General features: G+C 39.6%; 1 protein-coding gene across 5 annotated transcripts in view; it reads right to left on the reverse strand.

Annotated features, from left to right (window-relative positions):
* Window positions 1-22,391, reverse strand: part of TBC1D4 (TBC1 domain family member 4) — a 168,795-nt gene that overhangs the window by 46,701 nt on the left and 99,703 nt on the right. For 4 of the 5 annotated variants that reach the window (XM_081815037.1, XM_006733610.3, XM_006733614.3 and 1 more), the window contains exons 2-8: window positions 21,360-21,947; window positions 19,740-19,829; window positions 15,821-15,925; window positions 9,463-9,595; window positions 5,729-5,820; window positions 5,335-5,445; window positions 619-738 (exon numbers count right to left, since the gene is read on the reverse strand). In XM_081815037.1, coding sequence (XP_081671163.1) covers window positions 619-738; window positions 5,335-5,445; window positions 5,729-5,820; window positions 9,463-9,595; window positions 15,821-15,925; window positions 19,740-19,829; window positions 21,360-21,947 — 1,239 coding nt within the window. Of the gene's footprint in view, window positions 1-618; window positions 739-5,334; window positions 5,446-5,728; window positions 5,821-9,462; window positions 9,596-15,772; window positions 15,926-19,739; window positions 19,830-21,359; window positions 21,948-22,391 lie in introns of those variants that run through there. The other variant, XM_081815040.1, reaches the window with a different exon arrangement.

Below are 22,391 nucleotides of genomic sequence, written 5' to 3' on the forward strand. Positions count from 1 at the left end.
CACAATGCCATCCTCACCCTGCTCAAGGACTCCTTGTAACAAGCACCTTGGAAGCCTTCTCCCCTCCACTATGCTGGCTCTGACACCATGCTCTGGGCCACTGTGGGTCCCCCACCTTCCAGCTCTAAGACATCTACCTTGCTTGGGCTTATCTAAGAGCTTTGAATTATTCAGGAAGAAAAAAATGAAGGGAAGAGAAATCACTTTGATTTTAAAATAAAACACACAATAAAATAAATGGAATACATAAATTCCTATTAATTTATACTATTTTAGCATTTCCCGTCAGCTCTTAATAATAGCAAAATGAAGGCTACTTTATAACTTTATGTGGCAAATGATAATAAGTTCTTATAATATCGGGCATCAATATTCTACTTCCCCTTTTTTATACATATTATCTCTACTACTAAATCTCTTGCTCAAACTTAGATATTAGAGGCACCAGAATAAATTATGAGATTACTTAAAATAAGTTAACTAAATTAAAGTTATCTTAGTAGTTTGTGTTGTTTTTTTTTTAAAGGAAATTTTCCATGAGCCAGTTGAGAGTGAAGTAAAGCAGTTAGCACACACAGACATTAATATCTAATTAAGAGAGTCTCAGTTTAATCTTACCCTTGAGAAGATATTTTCCAGGGAGCTAGTTAAAGATCTCTTAGCTTTATTTTTCAGGATGTCAAGTTTGAACCTTCCACTGCTTGTTGCATTTTCCGGGATTATACTATTTGAAATAGTCTATAGAAAGAAAAACAGATAAATTTTAGTTTAGAAACATTCAAGGTTAAATGAGGCTTTAAATATGGGCTTGACTAAGCCATTAAAAAGCACAAGAATTCTTCTGTAGCTCTATTAAGGAGTAATAATTTAGGTTCCACACTGTGAGCATACAGATTATAAGGGCAGGGGTTTGCTTTTTAATATTATTAAGTAATAAAAAAACAGATCTTTCCTTTATGCCTTTCCTTCTTGCTAATATATTCCTGCTATATTTAATAAAAATTAAGCATGAGATGTCAATTTTTACTGCTACTTTGATTAACAACTATAACCATCCCTCTCCAAGCTGCATATTTTATATCCAAATTACCAAGGAAAGCACAGAAAGTAAGTCTCAAAGAACAAAGCATCTTCTAGTAAAACTGAAATCTGCTAATGCCTCTGTGACAATCCCATTTTCATTTGTGAGTCATTTATCTTTCAAATCAACAAGTACTCATTGATAGTACTAAGCTGTATGAGAATCTACAATATGTCCACCATACGAGGTTCCCTCTATATTTTTTCTGTTGACTAACAAGCTACTATGTATATTACAGGGTTGGGAGTGCTAGAAAATTTCCAAGAGAGAAACTTTGTTATTTGTTTGAAAAGGGGATATATACACATTAAACAGTAACACAAAGCAACATGTATCAAATCTGGAAGCATGAAAATTGGTTGTGGGTCTCAGGAATAAAAGGATTGGTTGTGGGTCTCAGTGGTCAGGAATAAAAAAAAAAAATAGGCAAGATTCTACAGGCAGAAAAAAATGGGGATGGAGAAGTTCTCAGCATGGGGGATGATGTTAGCAAAATCATAAAGACCAATGCTCATGGGACAGGGGTCAGTGCAGGTGTTTGGCTAAAACAAAGAAAAGTAGCTGAAGGTTAACTTGGAAAAGTGAGGCTGGAGATGAAACTTTGAATAGGAAGAATCACTGATCAGAATTTATAAGCAGAGGGGCATCACTGTAAAAGTAATGTTTGGGGGAAGATTTATCTGAAAGGAGTATTCAAAAATCACCTGAAGGACAGAAAATCAGAGACTGAAAGCCCAGACTAGAGAATTCAGCACAGTCCATACAGAAGGCAATAAAAGGTCCACATTAGAATCGGTTAACAGATCTAAGTTACTGATAAAAAGAAATACGACCCCCATCAAGAAAGGAAAGAAAACAATGAATATGGATGTAGGTTGGACTGGGCTCAGGTGTGGATAAAGGACTGGGAGGACATTCTTCTCAGGCTTTCCAGGCAAAGAACATGACTAAAATAGGGAAGTTGTGGGGCACCTGGGTGGCTCAGTCGTTGTATCTGCCTTCAGCTCAGGTCATAATCCCAGGGTCCTGGGATCGAGCCCCACATCGGGCTCCCTGCTCAGCGGGAAGCCTGCTTCTCCCTCTCCCACTCCCCCTGCTTGTGTTCCCTCTCTCGCTGTGTCTCTCTCTGTCAAATAAATAAACAAAATCTTTAAAAAAATAAAAAATTAATAAATAAAATAGGGAAGTTGTATTGGTACTTAAGCACAGTGCTTGACATAGTAGCTGCTCAGTAAATACCAGATGAATAAATGAAAGGAAGAAAGGAAGGGGCAAGGGAGGGAAAGAGAGTGAGGCTGAACTTAACTACTAGCAGAAAAACAAACAATGTGTTAAAGTCTCCTCTTCTGTGGTCTTTAGGGCCCTCCATCACCAAGAAGATGCACATCCCTGCTCACACACTTCTTTGGGCCTCTAGTCAACATCACTGTCACCACCAGTGACTGAAATCAGCAAACCTGTTCACAGATTTTAGTCTTTATGTTTCTTGACCTTCCTGTATCACTGGACATGGTTGATGTTCTAACTTGAACTTTTGCCCTACCTTGGTCACCTACCGTAGCAAATCTCTTCCAGTCTCTGTCTACCCTATCATCCTCTTTCAGGTTTTTCCCTGGCACCATTTTAATTCACTCATTGCCTGAAATGCAGGGGTTCTTCAGTACCTGCTTTGACTTCAAATCTATGCCAAAACTCATTGTCTTCCATATTTATTCACAATATCAACTCAAATTCCTCTGTAGGCACCAAGTCCATTTTTCTAATTAAATCTCAAACACATTTCTTTCTTTCTTTCTTTCTTTCTTTCTCTTTCTCTCTTTCTTTCTTTCTTTTTCTTTCTTACTTTCTTTTTAGGGGGAGAGAGAGCGCGCGCACATCAGGGGGAGGGGCAGGTAGAAGGAGAGGGAGAGAAAATCTTAAGCAGGCTCTATGTCCAGCATAGCTCAATCTCACGACCCTGAGATCACGACCTGAGTCGAAATCAAGAGCCAGACGCTTAACTGACCGAGCCACCCAGGTGCCCCCCAAACCCCCTTCTAAAACTTAACTCTTATTTCTTATTTCCATCCCTCGTCCCACTCTTGTTTTCTTCCTATATTTCCAGCTCAATTTCATCCACTTCCCCCACATCTGAAACTCTGAAGTCTCTCCTAGCAATCCCCTTTCGCTCCCTTGACACGTTCCTGGTCACAAAGTCCTGCCGATCATGCCTCCTAAATAGCTCCTGCCTCATCTCTCGCCCTCCCCCACATCTCCAGTAGTGCTCTAGCTCAGCTTCTCTCCAAGACAAAATAAATTTTTAAAGACAGACTCACTCAATCTATTTATGTAGCAGTGTTATCTCTGTCTAGCACATACTTCTATCATTGTACCAATCCCACCATTATCTCCATATTTTACTTTATTTGATTACATGTTGGTTTCTCCTCCTCAACAGTTAAATGGCAGAAAAGAGCTGTCATTATTCAACACCACTGCCTAGTAAACAGTATGCAACTTGATAAAAGTTTGTGCAATGATATGAATCACTTCTCGCATATTCTATTACAAAATTCTCTTGATTTGGGAATGTGATTTCAGTTCTAACACTGTCAACCCCCTCACCCATCAACCTGTCCCACAAATCAGCCATCACTATGACAACAGAATTAGCTCTTCTTTTTAAAGATTTTATTTATTTATTTATTTGTTAGAGAGAGAGAGAGAGAACACAAGCAGGGGGGAGGGGCAGAGGGAGAAGCTGGCTCCCAGCTGAGCAAGGAGCCTGATGTGGGGCTCGATCCCAGGACCCTGGGATCATGATCTGAGCTGAAGGCAGACGCTTAACTGACTGAGCCACCCAGGCGCCCCAGAATTCTCTCTTTAAATTACAAATCTGATCTCATGCTCTTACCTTCAATGACAAAGTCAGGCTTAGCACTTAAGTCTCTTCATCATCTCACCGCTGCCTATCCTTCCAGCCATTATTTCCCCATCAATCCCCAAGTGCATCCTAAAAATCCATTAAGTACTCTGAAGACCTGCACGGAGTATGTCATGGTCACAGCTACTGCATAACTTTGTGCTCAATGTCCCTTTCTTAAAAAACACCTCCTTGGGCACCTGGGTGGCTCAGTTGGTTAAGCGACTGCCTTCGGCTCAGGTCATGATCCTGGAGTCCCGGGATCAAGTCCCGCATCGGGCTCCCTGCTCAGCAGGGAGTCTGCTTCTCCCTCTCCCGCTCCCCCCTCTTGTGCTCTCTCTCTCTCTCACTCTCTCTTTCAAATAAATAAATAAAATCTTAAAAAAAACCAAAAAACAAAAAACACCTCCTTGACTTTTTCAATTAACAAACTATCTCCCCTAAAACTTTGGTCCCCTGCCTCCCCCCCTAAAAAATTTCTTCCCCTTGAATTCTTGAATTCTTCCCTTCATCCTTACTCTGTATTCTGGCCCTAAAGCAAAGACATAGCTACTTTTGAGCTCACTGCACATTCTTTTAAAAAGCCACACTGTTGCCTCTATTCTATGTATCCATTTATCTATCTGCATTCCCCTTTCCAATATTTGAGCCCTTCCCTAGAGGATTCATTCACTCTTCTTGGTTCACCATTATCACACAGCTCGGCTCAAAGAAGATTCTCTAGAAGAGCTGGTTCAATGAATCCAATTCAGGAATCACTAATAAAGTGATGTGTGACTTCTTCTGAATAGAGTGAGATACAGACTAACCTGAATTTGTGTTACTGAGAAGTAACTATGTCATCACCTTCTTACAGGGCTGGTGCTGGTATCTTGCTTTATCTATATGCTGCTGGAAACACATTCTCAACCACATGCACAAAAATATCAGACCGTTGTTTGCAGCTAACATGGCTGTTTCCAAAATGCTATCTGCTTCTTTGGGTGTTTGCTATTTACCCATCAAGGTTGTGTAAACTTGTAATGAAATAAAATGTTTGTATGAATTTGAAATAAAATAGATCAATATAACCAAAAAAGCATGTTCATTCTCAATCACGAACATTTGTTAATACTGTTTTTATACCAAGAACCCATTTTTTTTCACATTTTAAAGCTCATCATTATTTTATCTCAATGTTAAAACCTCCTATAAAACTCCTAAGATGTTGAAAAATAAATCTGATTGATAGAACTTTAGCCCTAAAGGTGAGAACACAAAGAAAAGAAACTCCTTTCACATCTTCTGTGATATTTTGACTAAAAATATGAACAAAACAAAAGTAGGTCAAGGAAGAAAAGCATCTTCTCACCGATGGGCCTTCTCCAATGTGAATGTGTGTCTTCTGCTTGGCCTCACACAGCTGCCTCAAATGTAAAATCACAAGTTCATTCTCCTCCTGGTCACTGACTGGCTTCATTTTCTGTCCAGGAGACAAACCAAAAGCACACTATGCAACACAGCTTCTCTCATTTTATTGTATTCCCACTTGGTTTTGTGTGTCTGGCAGACAGACATAAATAAATCTAAGTGTTTCACTGCTCTCAGAAGCAAGAGTAACAGTGGTATTCTGGTTACTATCATATATAGTGCAACAGGATATATATCTTTAATTTCAGAGAGAGGAGTGAAAAAAAAAACTTGTAAAAACAGGATCCAATTCTCATTTCTTATATCTCATTTGTGAGAACTATAAATCATGTTACCTGAACTCGCTCAAAGATGTCTGCTTGCTCGTTATCTGTCAGTGATGAGAGATGCCTCTGTATTACCAGCTTGGCTCTCGGGGGGTAGAGACCTAGGGAAAATGATGGGGATAAGTATTAAACAGAATGTAGCTGCAAAGATCAAAATGCATATATCAGGTATTACAGTTTGTCCCTTTGCCAGCAGGCTCTGAGGTTAAATCTTCTCAAGGAGCGGTCCCTGCCTATAACAAGCCTTGGAACACTACCACGAAATGATGAAAGCTAGATGGAACCCTTACCAGAATCAATGGCCCCCTGTCAGTCATCCTGAAGTCAGAATTATTAACAAGAAGTTTCTAAAGGATACCAAATCAACAGCATAACCAGGTACCATTTAGTATACGAACACAGACACTGTAGAAACTCATTAGTGAACTGGCCAAACTATTACTGAATAGCATTGGCCAAAATCCTCTGAGCTTAAACCATGACATAATACTAATTTAATATTAATAATATTAAAAGGCAGAGCTACAGCATAAACAGGAGTCTCTCCTCCTCATGCAGGTCTTGTTCCATGGTAACAAAATTTCAGGAATAGCAATAGTACTTAGTAATATAATTAGTGTTATTATTCTACCATGAAATTGTTACCTTTTCATATCATGTTATTTTTATATCTATCACACCCATACACATAATTTACATCAAGTCCTTGGGCAAAAACATTTTCCATGAAAACATTTTTGGTTTTATAATTTTTTTCTATTTTAATTTTAATTTTTATTTATTCATTTGAAAGAGAGATGGAGACAGAGAGAGCACAAGCAGGGGGAGAGGCAGAGGGAGAGGGAGAAGCAGACTCCCCACTGAGCTGGGAGGCCGACATGGGGCTCAATGCCAGGACCCAGAGATCATGACCCGAGCTGAAGGCAGAGGCTCAACCGACTGAGCCACCCAGGCACTCGATAAGTTTTTTTTAAAAGACAAGAGTTATTTTCCTCTGAGTAAGATGACACTGTGTGTGTTTATTTGCTTTATATTTTATTACCTGAGTGAGATATATTCTACATTTTTTAAATATTCAAACATTATAGATATAGATAGAGCTAAATTTGCCTTTGATAGGTAGTACAATCAGTGAGCAAAGGCATAAGAGACAAGAGATTTGTGTAGATTCAAAGTATCTTTCCTAAAATATTTGTTGGCTCCAGGGGGAAGAGTGGTAATTTTATAGCAGAAAATTGCTGAGAGCACCTTGACCAGGTGATAAGGCCAACATGACCAGTAATAAACTCAACATCATGAGCCCCGTGACAGGATGCCCTGAGAAGGAGGCCGCGCCATTTCTACAGTGCTCTTGCTGGGAGGAGTACCCTCAGTCCAAATGTAAAAAGATGTCAAACAGGCTGAACTGAGGGACATCCAGCAAAGTAACAGAGCGCCGCTCATTGGGGATGTCAAGGTCATGAAAGACAAAGAAAGACTGAGGAGGAGCTGCAGACTGCAGGAGCCCAGGGTAAGGCAACAACCACAGACGAGCCAGAATCCCAACAGGGATCCTGGAATGAAAAAGGACATGGACAAAACAACTGGTGAAGATCAAATGAAATGTTTAGTTGGGACAATAATATTGTACCAATGTTAATTTCCTGTTCTGGACATTGCACTGGGCTATATAAGATGTTAACAACTGGGGAGGATGGGGGACGAACATTTGGAAACTCTGCGACTTCCCTGTAAATCTAAAAATAGAGCATATTAAAAGTTCTTTAAAAAAGAAATACAGGGTATTATTTTATGTATTTTTCCAGATATAACAAAGTGTATGTATTATTCAGCAAATTATCATTTCACTCGATTATATAATTTTAAGATGTATCCAAGTTGATATACAATTGGAATTCATTCCTATTAATTGTTCCATTGTATGAATATACTTCAGTTAGGCTACTGATACACATTTGGGTTGTTTCCAATTTTCCCTTATTTAAAAACAACACAACCTTGAAAATGTCACCTTCTGAAGCTATATAAGAGTTTCTCTTATCAAGACAGGGAACTGGTGGGTAATTTTAGGTTAATTAATTTCTATCAACTCTCCCAAAATGGCTATCCCAATTTACACTACATTCAGCCTCACATAAATGTATCAATATCTCCACAATTTCACCAACAGTTAATCTGATGACTATCTTATTGTTGTTTCCATTTTCATGTCTCTGACATCTAGTAAGGTTGAAAATCTTCTCGTTTTTATTATTGGACCTTTTAATTTCCTTCTCATATGAGTGTTTTTTAATATGGATTGTGTCATTTCCTACTGGTAGTTTTATCTTTCTCTTTCAAACAGTAAGAATTCTAATAAATTCTGATTACCAATCTGCTATCTCCTAATTTAACTTCCAAGGAAATAGTTGTTATGCAGAAAATGTAAATTTTTATGAGGTCAAATCTGTCAGTGTCTTCTTTTAACAGTTTTTGCATTTTTGTATCTTCATAAAGGTTTCCTTGTTTAAGGACACCAGAATATTCTTATTTTCTTTTAATGATTTTAATATTTTGTTTACAGTGAGGGGTTTGATCCATCTAGAGTGTATTTTGAGTAGGATAAGTGGAAGGAATCTTTCTCTCTTTGGATAGCAAATTGATCCAACACTATTTCCTGAGCAATTCAGCCTTTCCGCCACAAATTTATAATGGTCTCTTTACTGTACACCAAAGAATCTTCCATTTTTGTAAAGGTACAAATGCAAAAATAATGTGCATTGTTAAATCAGAAAATTTAAAATATGAATATTACATTTAAATAGTCCTTGATCACACAGCTGAATGGATGTTCAGTACACACTGCTGTTCATCATCAATTTTGCCCTGTGCCTATGATCCTGCGGCCTACTGAACAGAAATCACAATTTTTGCATTTACAATGATGAAACCATTCTCTGCCACGTTCTGGCACTCGCACTCTCCCAATCTATCCTAACAGCTATCATCCTGAATTGCATTAACCGGCTCATGTGCCTGTCTTCCACGCTGGGCAGTAAGCTTCTGAAGGCACAGCCCACATCTCAATCACTTCTATACTGCCAGTATTTAGTGCAATGCTTGGCCCCCAGCAGATGCTTAACAAGTATGCATCGAATTGCGTTTCTTCTCCCGTGAAGTAGTTTCCAACCTTTTTCGTTAATGAGATAATGAGGAGAAAGGGGATGTGAGTCACAGAGTCACCTCTTCCTCATTTCCCCTCCTCAGAACACTTTTTTTTAAAAACCTGCTTTACGGTATCACATCCATTACGTCTGTCATTTTCAAATGTCCCTCAAAAGCCACACAAGGTTTGTTCCAGTTCTACAGTTTTAGGGAAAAGGAACACAGCATCAAGTGAGAGGGGAAGAAAAAGAGACTTAAATAAGCAGTTGACATTCTCTCTTCACCCACTGAACAAACATTTGGTCAGTTCTCACTAAGTACATAGCAGTCGTAAGAACTGTGGGAAATACAACTAACTCCCTTCCTTGAGTCTGCCTTCAGAAAAAAAAAAGAATTAAAAATGAAAAAGAGAAAGAAGTGGGGAAAATGGCAAGCACCTCAGAGAGACCGAGAACACACATTTGCCTGGACATGAGAAATGATTCTCTGGGCTCTGGTTTCACCAGGAAAAAAAGACCCATCCGCCCAGAGTAAGGACTTTCTCACTTCCCAGATGCCAAAGCAAACTCTTCTTTCGCCCCCACCAAGTTCTACCGTACCTTCAATCCTTTCACAGAGCTTATGCAAAGAGTGCATAGGGCAGGCCTCACACAGCTTAATCTGGGTCTTGGCACTCTGCAGGGCAGCTGCGGTGCTGAAGGCCTGTTTCAGAGTCAGCATTACCTCATCGACCTACGAGAAGAAACATAACTCAGGTCTCTAAAATGTGTGCCTTCACAGTAACACATTCAAAGCCCAACAGCAATATGAGACTTTGTTGATGCTAACTAAATAATATATAATGGAATTTGACGACTACAGAGCTAGTAGAGAGAAAACATCAAGTGTAACGTTAGACCTTCAATTATACCATCACTGAAAGCTGGATAGAGTAAGACCATTTTCATGTGTATAACGCTGATTACTTGGAGGCTATTTTTAGATCCCACTGAGTGTGACATCATCACTGACAGTTTAAGGGACGGTCAATCAGATCTTTGTTTCATTAAGTAGTGTAGCAGATTTCTTTGGAAGTTCCGTCTGCAATATATAAGGAGCAATAGAATAGGTTTAATGTTCACTTTTGGTAATAGGTATCCTATTTACTTCATCCTTTTGGATTACTTTTAGTGTAAAAACAAAACATGGTTTAAGCAAAGTTCTGGGGGGCAGGGAATGAGTTCAATTTAACGAATGTTGAGGGAAGTCTGTGAAGGTTGCTGGTCTTACCTCTATGTCTGCTAATTTGTTATCATTTCACTTCTGAGGTGCGATACTAAGAAGTTCTGACATTGTACTGTCCAACAGCTGGGTCTCACCACTAGGTCAGCAGTTTGAAAACTCCCAGCTGGTTTCTCCCTAGCCCTTCCAATGACTTGATCAAGAAGTGTGAATCTAGCAGTCTAGTCTCCTGCTTGCTTCTCTGGGGTCAACTATCAGCTCACTCTCACGCACTGCTAATCCGACTTCAGGCCATGTCTCTGTGACGCAATCATCAATGTAAGTTGTGGCTTTCCCATGCTGTAGAACTGAGATCAAAGGCTCAAACCTCCACGGGGAGCTGTGGAGTACCAAGGGCCTCACCCGAGCTAGCTTTGATATTGAAAACCACCTTTTTTAAAGTCTCTCTTTTCCCTCCCCCTTCAGCCTGGTTTAAGAATAAGCTATTATTTAAAGGATTTAATCTACTTCTGCATGTGAGTGTATGAAGATCCTGAAATGAAAAGAAATTTTATTCTTCTAATATTACTACTAAAAGGAGAGATCAAACAGTAAGCAGCCAGTCATTATTCATTTATGTTTTACAATGTTACCAAGTTTTTAAAAGGGTTATGAATAATTTCACATTGTTCCATAAATAAAAGTGGGTTATTCATAAAGTCTGTTCTTTTAACTATAATTAAAAAATAAAGATTTCTTATTCTTGAAAATAAAAGCACTACATGCTTAATGCCTTTGCAGTTTTATTTCATTTGCCTTGTTACGTATGTATTCAAAAATAATTTCAATTACTATGCATACGTTTGTTTCTACTTTCTTGTTTCTCATTTGTTAAAGGCACTGAAAGGATGAGTTATCTGCTTAGCTTTCACATGGATTTATTATTTGTTACTTAGTAATACTACCTTGTAAAAGACCTCCAATGAAAATACTGAACTTTCATGTTTTCTTCTCTATTTCTAGATGAAACAAGAGGCCATTTCAATGGCGTCTAATATGTGGCCACCAATTTCTTCCAGCCACAAATATTACTAAAATCTTTGACTTCTAAAATTTTAAATGTTTTGCTTTTTTAGATACATCACTTTTTTTAGATGGCCTATAAATTCTATCATGGGATCAGAGCAACTAAAAGTTCAAATTAGTGCGGTATGAATAACTTTTTTATTCTAGATACAACAGCAACAAAAAACATAGGTCATGTTAAAAGGCTCAAAGTAAAGGAATGCACAAAGATAAATCAATCATATGCAAACAGAAGGAGAGTATTCTTTGCATTACCATCAGGCAAAATTAAATTTGCAGTGAAAAGTATGAGATGGAACAAAGAAAGCCAACTTATGATATTAACGTAAAAATCCATAATGAAGATAATGCTCATAAACATTTATGCACCAAACTTAGGTATTTTATGGCATATAAGAATAAGCCTAAGAATCACAGAATGTGTCAAGGACTTCCCAGGATTACCTAGTTTAATTCTCTGGAAAAATGTGAACTATTAAACCCTATACAAATGCTGCATCTTGGGAGCCTGAGTCATCTTCTTTTTTCTCTTTTCCTACTTTTCCTGGATACTGTTGTCTGCATCTGTGGGGTTTTACTTTTTCTTTGTCTATCAGCAGCAACTTCCATTTTTTCCCCACACCTTTTGAACCAATTTTGAAGAATGCAAAAATGGTGTTTTCCACAAATCTCAAGGGTTGGTTAAACCAGATGAAGCCAACTGCCGACAAATATTTTACAAAGGAAGGAAGGAAGGCATACTGAGCATCTAAACTTGGAGTGTAATTCTCCAGGACCCATGAAAACACTATACTGTTTATCAATTCACCGCAATTGTCACAAAGATCAATTCACCGCAATTGTCACAAAGACGGAAAAGAAAATGCTACTGTGTATTCTTTTTGCGCAGAGAGGCTAAGTCAGCATGTGCGGTTTTGCAATACTCTGTCTTACACAACTGGCAAGCCACATCAATCATAACACTGCTTAGACCTGTCATATTTAATTAACTGTTTTGTTCGGTTCTATATGTCAGCTGCTTCAACCATACTCTTTTATACAGGAAATCTCATTTAATTTTTCTTCTAGCTTGCACTTCTGATGCCCCACTATTCAGTTAAGATGCGTACTGATAAAACTAGAATCAACAAGTTTTAAAAGATTCTAGCAAAAGCCTGCCCTTCTTAAATAACAGTGCCAAAACGGAGATTCTGATACAGTTTCCATGTAAAAGGAAGACATTCTCAGCCACACTGGTCTGTTGCCTTAGTCACAGAGCTTCTTAAGGTGGAAAATACAGCACGTTCCCAGACCTTCAACTCTGACTCCCTGTTTCAAAAACTCATTCTGCATGTATGAGGTTAAAAAAATAAATAAATACTAAAAACTACAAACAAAACAAAGCCTGTAAATGAGGTTGAGAAAATGAAGGTTTTATTTAGTCTTCCTCTTAATGCAGGCTATACAGTAATCAGATTCATCAGCACCTAGACAATGACTGCCTGAAGTTAAGAGTAACGCACTCACTCACTCAAAATACACTTAACAAGCACCTGCTACTCTAGAAACACTGGGGGATACGACAAGAATAAGAATGGTCCTGACCTTGTGGGATTCACAACCTAGTGAACTAGAAAGCTATGTAAACAAGCAAGAGTGGGGATTAATAGGAACTGTTAGAGACCTATAAACAATATATGGCAAGAGCACTGACAACAAAGCAACTAAAAAAAAGTCATTCCTGCCAAAAAAAAAAAAAAAAAGTCATCCCAAAAGACTTCACTAGAATGTGTACAAATACAAAGTAGAAAAGAAGGGTATTCAAGTCACAGGAAAGCAAGGCCAGGCCTGCCTCATATCCCATGAAGCAGTAGAAAAGAGAATGTGAAAAATAGGTAAGGAAAACACAGCATAATCTCCTTGTTTAGCAGCAGGGCAGACCTTGAGACCCACATGGCCACCTTCTCTGCCTGACTATCTAAACGTGGGAGCCCTGGCTCTGGCCTCCTCTGACACAGCAGACTCCTCACTCTGTGCAACCAACAGTGATCTCAGAGCTTCAGCCCCAGCCACTCCCTTCAATCCTTGATCCCATGTGTCCTGCACATGAACCATGTGCTGCTTCAGTAGCGGATCAAAGGAAAGCTACACCACACCAATCGTCACACCAGCCTCTGCTGTCTGGCCTAGAGACCAGCCGAGGAGATGGGACAGACCATGTGAGGACACAGTCATGAAAAAGAGAGGTATCCTGGGGGGCGGACCAGAGAAGGAGGAAGGTCCTTCTGCCATGCCACACAATCTAGACTTTGTCACTTAACAAGGAGGCATAAACTGGTTCCTGGAAATTTTGTGAGAAATAAAGCTAGAGCATGATGTGGAAAGTGGACAGATGACAGATTAAGCTAGTGGCAGGGAGACTAGTTAGGACATTTGTGTGATAGTCTAAGCAGGGAAGATGAATGCCCAGAATCAAGTAGAGAGGGAAAGGAGGAGAAATGGATAAGAAACCTTCCTATCTTTTTGTTAGCAGGATTTGGTGAACACATGCATATAGAAGGTGAAGGAGAGGGGTGCCTGGGTGGCTCAGTCATTAAGCATCTGCCTTCAGCTCAGGTCATGATCCCAGGGTCCTGGGATCGAGCCCCGCATCAGGCTCTCTGCTCAGCGGGAAGCCTGCTTCTTCCTCTCCCACTCCCCCTGCTTGTGTTCCCTCTCTCTCTGTGTCTCTCTCTGTCAAATAAATAAATAAAATCTTAAAAAAAAAAAAAAAAAAAGAAGGTGAAGGAGAATGTGTTATGATTTCTAAACTGGGACGCTGGGTAAATGGAGATGCCAAAATAAAATGTGGAATATAGGACAGGTTTTGGAAAGGGATCCAGAAAGTGGAAGAATCAGCCTTAGCGAAGAAGATGGACGAAGGAAGGAGGGAGTGAGGGGTGAGCGGGCAGCAGGACAGCGGGTTCTCCTGATGGTATTTTCTATCTACGTCTTATTTGGTTGGCACTTTCCAGTTCTGGGTCACTGCTTCTCTTTGGCTTTCTCTCTCTCCCTGCCTGTGCTCATCTGCTCTCATGTCTTCAACTATCATTTACATAACAGCAACTCTCAAATTTTTATCTCGAGTCCTGAACTAAAACTACAACACCATGGTCACCTGGATCTCAACATGTGGATTTTTCCTAGGTATCGTTAATTATCTAGCATGAGAACGAAAGACAAATGGAACTCTCTTGAGTAAGAAACTGTTCGTGATGGGGGCGCCTGGGTGGCTCAGTCATTAAGTGTCTGCCTTCAGCTCAGGTCATGATCTCAGGGTCCTGGGATCGAGCCCCACATCGGGCTCCCTGCTCAGTGGGAAGCCTGCTTCTCCCTCTCCCGCTCCCCCTGCTTGTGTTCCCTCTCTTGCTGTGTCTCTCTCTGTCAAATAAATAAATAAAATCTTAAAAAAGAAAGAAAGAAACTGTTAGTGATGGGAGTGCTATATTCCCCAGAGAAAACAGGTTGAGACCCAGAGGGCCCCAGTCAGAAAGTGCCTTGGTACCAATTCACTCCTTTTTCCTTATTCCTACACTTCCATATCCCTTCCACACGGGGAATATGGAAGGTCAGAGTTGAGCAGAAATGATGGCAACAGGCACCAAAGAAATGAGAAGAATGCTGCCTGGCTTGTTGTCTATATCTAAGTGGTGTGTGTTTCCCCAGGAGAAAAGTTTGCAGGAGGATTATATGCCCAAGGAAATATTTTTCTTCAAAGTATGGTGACAGAGCTAAGGGTTTGTGTTAAAATGGTTAGGATAATACAAGTGGAAGAAGTAAAAAATTTTAGGGAAAAATATCAAACTATGTTTAGTCACTCACATGCATTTCTAAGTCTGCCTTAAATATTTCTTCAACTCCAGCTGCTGCCATAAAGGGACAGGAGGAAGGAGTGAGGGGAGGGTGCCAGAAAGAAGAATGGGACTTTCAAATTCCAAAGAAAGAAAATGAAGGCTAAAATAAGACCATTAGGGCGCCTGGGTGGCTCAGTTGGTTAAGTGACTGCCTTCGGCTCAGGTCATGATCCTGGAGTCCCGGGATCGAGTCCCGCATCGGGCTCCCTGCTCAGCAGGGAGTCTGCTTCTCCCTCTGACCCTCCTCCCTCTCATGCTGTCTCTCATTCTCTCTGTCTCAAATAAATAAATAAAATCTTAAAAAAATAAATAAATAAAATAAGACCATTAAAAAATAAAGTGTTTTTAAAATGAGAACAGTGGCTAATGAAATAAAGAAAGAAAACAAAATCCATCTGCCTTGCTGATGGAAGCATTACCTCCTCTGAGATGTTATAATAACTCAGAGAGTAAGAGATCAGTGGTCTTCCGTATCAGCTTACATGAGCAATGGAAAAAATAACAGCCCTTCTACTCTTATTAGTTGTTTCCTACCTTTTAAAAATAGCCCTGATACCACGACCAGATTCGTTAGACTCAAGAAAGTCTCTAGGCTTAAAAATCGCCATGACAATTTGTTTATGTTTTCCTACTGCTGCTTTAGAGAGCAGGAACTTGTTTCTGGATGCCTTCTTCTTTTTCCACTGGTGGCAGTTCTGTGCGGCTCAGCCGGAGGCGCGGGCAGGAGCCCACAGACAGTCGCGCCACTTACCAGGGACTCACTGGCTCACTGGAGCCCGCAGACAGTCGCGCCACTTACCAGGGACTCACTGGCACACTGGAACACACAGCAGATGTACTGGCTCATCCCAGGCTCTGCTGACTCCCGACAGATGAAGCCAAAATGATCTACATGCTTGATACCCTGCAAGGGGAAGGAAGTACAGTGTTTACTGCAATATGTCCTTTTATTCAACACTATGGAAATCGGCATCAGTCCGACGCTTTCACGTTTCCATGAATTTCTCCTTCTCAGCCCGGTGATAGGGGGACATAATGTCATAGCAAACTTATGTGGTGGTCTTCTGACACATAAAATAAAGGGAAACAGCAACTCAGATTGTTTGTTTCCTGCACACTGTGACCCTGGGCCACAGGAAGAAAAATATGATGGCACGATTCATTGTCTCTTGTAATAAAATGGCTACTTAGTGTTTGCAAGTAATGGACTTTTCAATTTATTAGTCTTCTTGGAACAAGCAGTCTGATGGGTTATCATAAACCCTGCTCTTGTCTATATGAAGTTAAGAATCAGAAAAACTACAACTAATGATGCTCTAATTAAATGGCATGCAATTCCCTAAAGCATGCATTCAACATACTAGAGTATCTGTCTATATATAGACATTTAAGGAACCACAACTGTTAGAAAACTAATACATTAAAAAAATTACTGCAGATGTCAATTATCCAAATTTACAAATCACTGTACTTCCTGAATGCAGGCTAAATAACCTCAGCTATACTTAATAAAAAATTCTGAATCATCTGTGAACTTCAGCCAGGCTGAATACATACATACCAATTAGTAGACAGCACCTTGTATTTTAATAGCAAGCACAATACTTTAAAAAGCCAGGTAGACAAAAAATTTAAAGTTGTCCTGCAATCACCTAAACCCCAGTGAAAAGAAAATGGGCTTTGGAGTCAGACAGATCTGTGCTTCATTCTTAGTTCAAGCCATCTACAAGGTCTGAGACATTGTGCTGGGTTTCTAGTAATGATCTCTGAGGCTCCATTTCTCCTTAGAAAATAGTAGTAATGGCAACTATAGCAGCAATTTTTGAAATCAACAACTAAGAATTACCTATTATAGTTACTGGCACATAACTTTGATAAATGGTAGCCAGTATTCTTGTAATATACTCAGTCGATCCAACGGATATGAATAAAGGAAATCACTTCTAACCAAAAGTAAAAAGTCAGTAAGGAGGGGTGATGTGACCATTCATGAGCTGAAAGAAAGCTCCATCTGGTATAACTCCTTAGTGATAACAAAGTATCTTTTACTGGCTGAGTACTAAATGGGAAAAGTTCATAGGACCTCATTAGGTCAGGGAGTCCTCAAGCAGTGGCAATGTTTCCAGGAAAGAAAACCACTCCCTTACTCCTCATGCTTGCCAGGGACACAGTCCTATAGATTTTGCATAAAGAAATGCCTGTTGGTGTGCATGTGTTAAAAAGTAGGCCTGTTGCCAAATGTGGCCACATTATATCAGTTCAATTCTGTGGAAAGAAGTAGTAAGAGCAGGGCCACTGAGGAGCAGAGGTTAACTTGACAATTATTCTGATCAAAGGCCTCTCCACAAATGTTTAATTCTTTTTCTGAACCAGAAGGTTAGGATACAAAGCTTTTTTTTTTTTATTTCAAGTTTTTATTTAAATCCTAGTTAGTTAACACATATGGTAAAATTGGTTTCAGGTGTAGAATTCAGTGATTCATCACTTACATACAACACCCAGTGCTCATCACAACAAATGCCCTCCTTAATCCCCATCACCCATGTAGGTCATCCCCCAACCCACCCACCGTCCAGCAACCCTCAGTTTGTTTTCTATAGTTAAGAATCTTTTCTGGTTTGTTTCCCTGTCTCTTTTTTTTTCACCCTTCCCCAATGTTCATCTGTTTTGTTTCTTAAATTCCACATGAGTGAAAGCATACGGTATTTGTCTTTCTCTGATTGACTTACTTCACTGAGCATATTACACTTTAGCTCTATCCACGTCATTGCAAATGGCAAGATTTCATTCTTTTTGATGGCTGAGTAATATTCCTGTGTGTGTGTGTGTGTGTGTGTGTGTGTGTGTTTATTCATTCATCAGTTGATGGATATTTGTTCTTTCCATAGTTTGGCTATTGTTGATAATGCTGCTATAAACATTGGGATGCATGTGCCCTTCGAATTAGTATTTTTGTATCCTTTGGGTAAATACCTAGTAGCACAATTGCTGGGTCATAGGGTAGTTCTATTTTGAACTTTTTGTGGAACCTCCATACTGTTTTCCAGACTGGCTGCACCAATTTGCATTTCCACCAACAGTGCAAGAGGGTTCCCCTTTCTCTGCATCATTGCTTTAAAAAAAAAGAGGGAAAAAAGCAAAAATCATGATTGAACTGCCAGTTTTATATATTTGGATTGGTTGGTTCTTTTTTTCTTTTTTTTGTTCCCCATTTTTTTTCCTTTGGATGTTCAGTGAGCATTGCTGTTTCCTTACTGGGAGGTTGGAGGAATGTGTGGGTGAAGGACACAACTTCTTAGAATGACTCTTTGTGTTTTGGGGGGCAGGAACTACACTGGTTTGCACATCACTTTCTCCTCTGTACTTGGCACAAGGTCCCACACATAGAAATGTTCATTCAACATTTACTGAACACCTAAGTATTAAGCTCTATCTTAACATTTTTATTCTGATGCCCTACAGAATGAGACACCACAAAATCTGATGCCTGCCTTCACAAAGCTTATGATCTTGCAGGGACTGGCCAGTAAACAGATAATTACAAGAAGACTTAATAACTACTTTTTCAGTTCAAGTGATAAAATCTTTCTACCCAATTTTTGGTCCTTTAAATAGGAATTTAGAAAATTGCCATTTATCATTCCTATAACCAGATGCTGCCTCTCTCTCTCAGTTATTACAGTAGAAAGCTTTTATATTCATGACATAATTTTATGTCACCATTAATAGAACAAGTATTAAAATATCAGAAGTGGAAAGGCATTAGCTGAGGCTAAGGTTAATAATTAACAAGAGGTACAAAAGCTCATCATTTCTGAAAGGCAGAACGTCTGAATATTATACCTAGGGCAACGCTAACTCTGAAATTTAAAAATAGATAGTCTTGGTTTTTCAACATTAATATACAGAAGAGGACCTTGGCAAGATCTGGGTCCCTAAAGGTGCCTCTAAGTCACTCTGCTAGGAAAGAAGTTAATCCTTCCCTATTCCAGAGACTTCCACAGAGGCATCCTTGCATTCTTAACTTTACCATATTTAGATTTAGATACTCTCTCTATTCCAACATCTTCAAAAATTCTTTCTATGTTTACAATACACTTAGGTGGCTCTAACTTTGGGATAGATATTCTGAATTATTACTGTAGTATTTAGGACCCTGGTTTATATCTACTATGACCTTGTACACGTTTAGCTGTATCAATAATTTCAAAACATTCAAATACACAATGTGTGAATTAAAACTAAACCAAAGAACAAAAATATACCAATACTTTCTTCTCAAACTTTAACATTTACATTCAAAGAAGTGGAAAGTGCTAGTTCTCCTTTTACTACCTACTGCGGCATAAAGAGCAAACATGACTCAGTGATACCCACAAGTCCCACTGCCCAAGACTGAGGAACACTAACTGTGAAGGTATTTTCAAAAGAACTCACCACCACAAAAATTCCACCAGAGGACGAAATTTGATGAAGTGACATTACGAGGAGAAAGGGTGATAAAAATGAGGACCAACTATTACGATATTGAGGGACCTGGACAGGATTTTGTTACTAGTAGAGATACAAGCACCTCTAGAAGCACTCTTATTTAAGACAAACCCACTCAAAAAAAATGAAAATGAAAAAAAATAGTAAAATTTGAAGTTATTTTGTGGTTAATTTCAAAACAAGATTAAGTTGGTTTCGTCAAACATATGACGTACTTTAATACGTACCTGAGAACAAGAAGAGATATCTTTAAAATTCTTTTCAAGCACAACTGATTTGGTGTCTGGACTGATAAGGTTAATCTCAAACCGCCCAACCTTAAAAATAAAAACATTCCAGTTAAGGATCTGACACCTTACTTTATAATTACATATCCAACTAGTAATATAGATTCAATTGCTATACATATTCTTCAACATCTGATGTGCTTCAACATCCAATCCAACCAGTATATTCAACTCCAAATATCAGCTACCTCAACACAGTTCCTCCTTTTGTCTAAAAACCATGAAAATTAAGTTGATCTTAATTTACAAGATACAAGAAACCATTCTGTTCATTAAAAATGATAATCTTTTTAAAAACATGCAACCCTTCCTCCCTTCATGATTTCTAAAAACACCAATTATTTAACCATAATTTATAATCATACTTCCTCCCAAATGGTCAACAAAAAGATAGTATTTGCAGTTGAGCAGATTAGTTAAACTTTTTGAAAATCCACAGCCAGGGAAATTAACATCAATTACAGTGGCTAGCTAAGAAAATGAATACATCTGAGAGCCTCAAAAAGAGAGGAAGCTCAGTCAACGTATCACCCAAGAAAAGACTATGGATAACTTTCATTACATGCCTAGAGTTATCAAAAACAAAACAGGACAAAACAAAAGAACCCACGAACTTCTGATAAGCAAGTATTACACACTGGGACTATTTATCAAGGTAGGCTGTGGAATTTCCTACTCAAGGGTTCTTTACCACAGGATAAAAGGACAGTCGCTCAGTTTTTTTTTTTCCCAAGCAAACTCAGATCTTAGAAGCTGAGGACTTAGAGAACCTCTCCAGGGCATTGTTTTAACTTAAGTTCTTTTAGGTGGAACTTGCCATTTTCTATATCCTGTACAAACTCAAAAACTAGTTTTTAATTAAGATGCATCTTTTCTGGGTATTAAGGAGGGCACGTATTGCATGGAGCACTGGGTGTTATACGCAAACAATGAATCAGGAACACTACATCAAAAACTAATGATGTAATGTATGGTGACTAACATAACATAAAATAAAATTATTTAAAAAAAAGTTACATCTCTTACACCTATAATACAGCTTGCACCCCGTTATTTTAGCAACAGATCCAGTAAGTTGTCCGGCCCATGGTGTTTTTTTAACTTTCTTTTTTGGGTAACATCATCTGAAAATACACCTAGGAGTCTCCAGACTTTTCCTTCTCTAAAGAAAACTTTCTCTTTCTCCTCCATGCCTATCACACTTTCCCAGATTATTCCCATCTTTAAATCCTCTGCAAGACACAACATCTATTTAAGAATCAACCTAAGGCAAATAAGTGCTGGTGACATGAAGGGTCAATCTATTTAATCGCTTCATTCTCCATCTCTCCCTGCCCTGTTCCCTCACTTCCTAAAATCCACATTCCGTGTCTGCCTCTGGGCCCTTTTCTACTTCTGTACTTTCCTTTGCTCTGCTCTCCACCTGCCTTCCCTGCTTGCCAGGGGTGGGGTCGGGGGGAGGAATGAAAGCTGGAGCAGTGCGGAGTGCGGCCGGTGGCCCTGGCTGGCTAGCGAGCCCAGCGTGCTGAGGCCCCCAGCCAGCACCCCGCCCGGCCGCACCTGGAACAGCATCGTCCTGTTCTTCTCCGAATCCGACGGCTGTACGTGACTCGGCGCACTGGCGTGCCTCCTTCGCGGCAGTGGTTTTTGGCTGTTCTCGTGAACTTTCCTTTGCAAGACTCCGGTGACACTCCTGCACCGAGACCGGAACTCCTGTTGTTCATCAAAGCCAGAATCTTCCAGAATCCGCTCCGGGAAGCCAGCTCGAGAGCTGGGCAGCCCCGGCTGGCTGGCCACGGCCGGTAAGGCAGGCTGGGTGTTGGGGACGCCGTCCCCTTCCTCGGACAGGATGTCGGCGGCTGGGCCGGGCGCCGCGGCCTCGAAGACCACCGGGTCGTCGCCCGCGTCCGCGCCGCGCTGCTCGCCCTGGATCCTCAGGCGCTGCTGCTCGTGCAGGCTGAACTTCTCAATGCAGTCGTCGATGAGGCTCGACGGGGCCTTCTTGTGGGTCACCGTCACCTTCCCGCAGTACAGGACTTCGAACTTCTGAGAGTTGTAAAAGGCATCCTCGTTGTCTTTGCCGGCTTTGGCATCCTCTTTCATGGCAGCTTTGGATAACTGCCTTATGCTGCTGATCACATCCGGAACCTGGAAAACAATTGAAAAATCCGCATTTCAGTTGAATATTTAGAGAATTTATTTTTATCTTATTTTATTTTGTTATGTTATGTTAGTCACCATACAATACATCATTAGTTTTTGATGTAGGGTTCTTTACTTAGACACGGAATGCATTCTCATCCTAAATGATAACATATAGAAAGTAATAGTCACACCCCATATAGGATAAAGCATACACTTAAGTTACACTGTCGGACATCAATGACTTAAAGGTCAGATAGAAATTTAATATCAGCATTATACTTTCCCATTTTAAATGCACAGGTTTCCCAAAAACAAAACTGTGAGACTAAATAGGCCACTGCCAACCTTTAATAAATCATAATATATCCTTTCAGTACTTTGAAAAGTTATTATAAGGGGTCAGAGGTCTTAAAAAAATAAAGATTAAAAAAAGTATACACTAACACA

Source organism: Leptonychotes weddellii, chromosome 3, assembly GCF_054177405.1.
Source record: "Leptonychotes weddellii isolate Sample4059 chromosome 3, ASM5417740v2, whole genome shotgun sequence".
Taxonomy (NCBI): domain Eukaryota; kingdom Metazoa; phylum Chordata; class Mammalia; order Carnivora; family Phocidae; genus Leptonychotes; species Leptonychotes weddellii.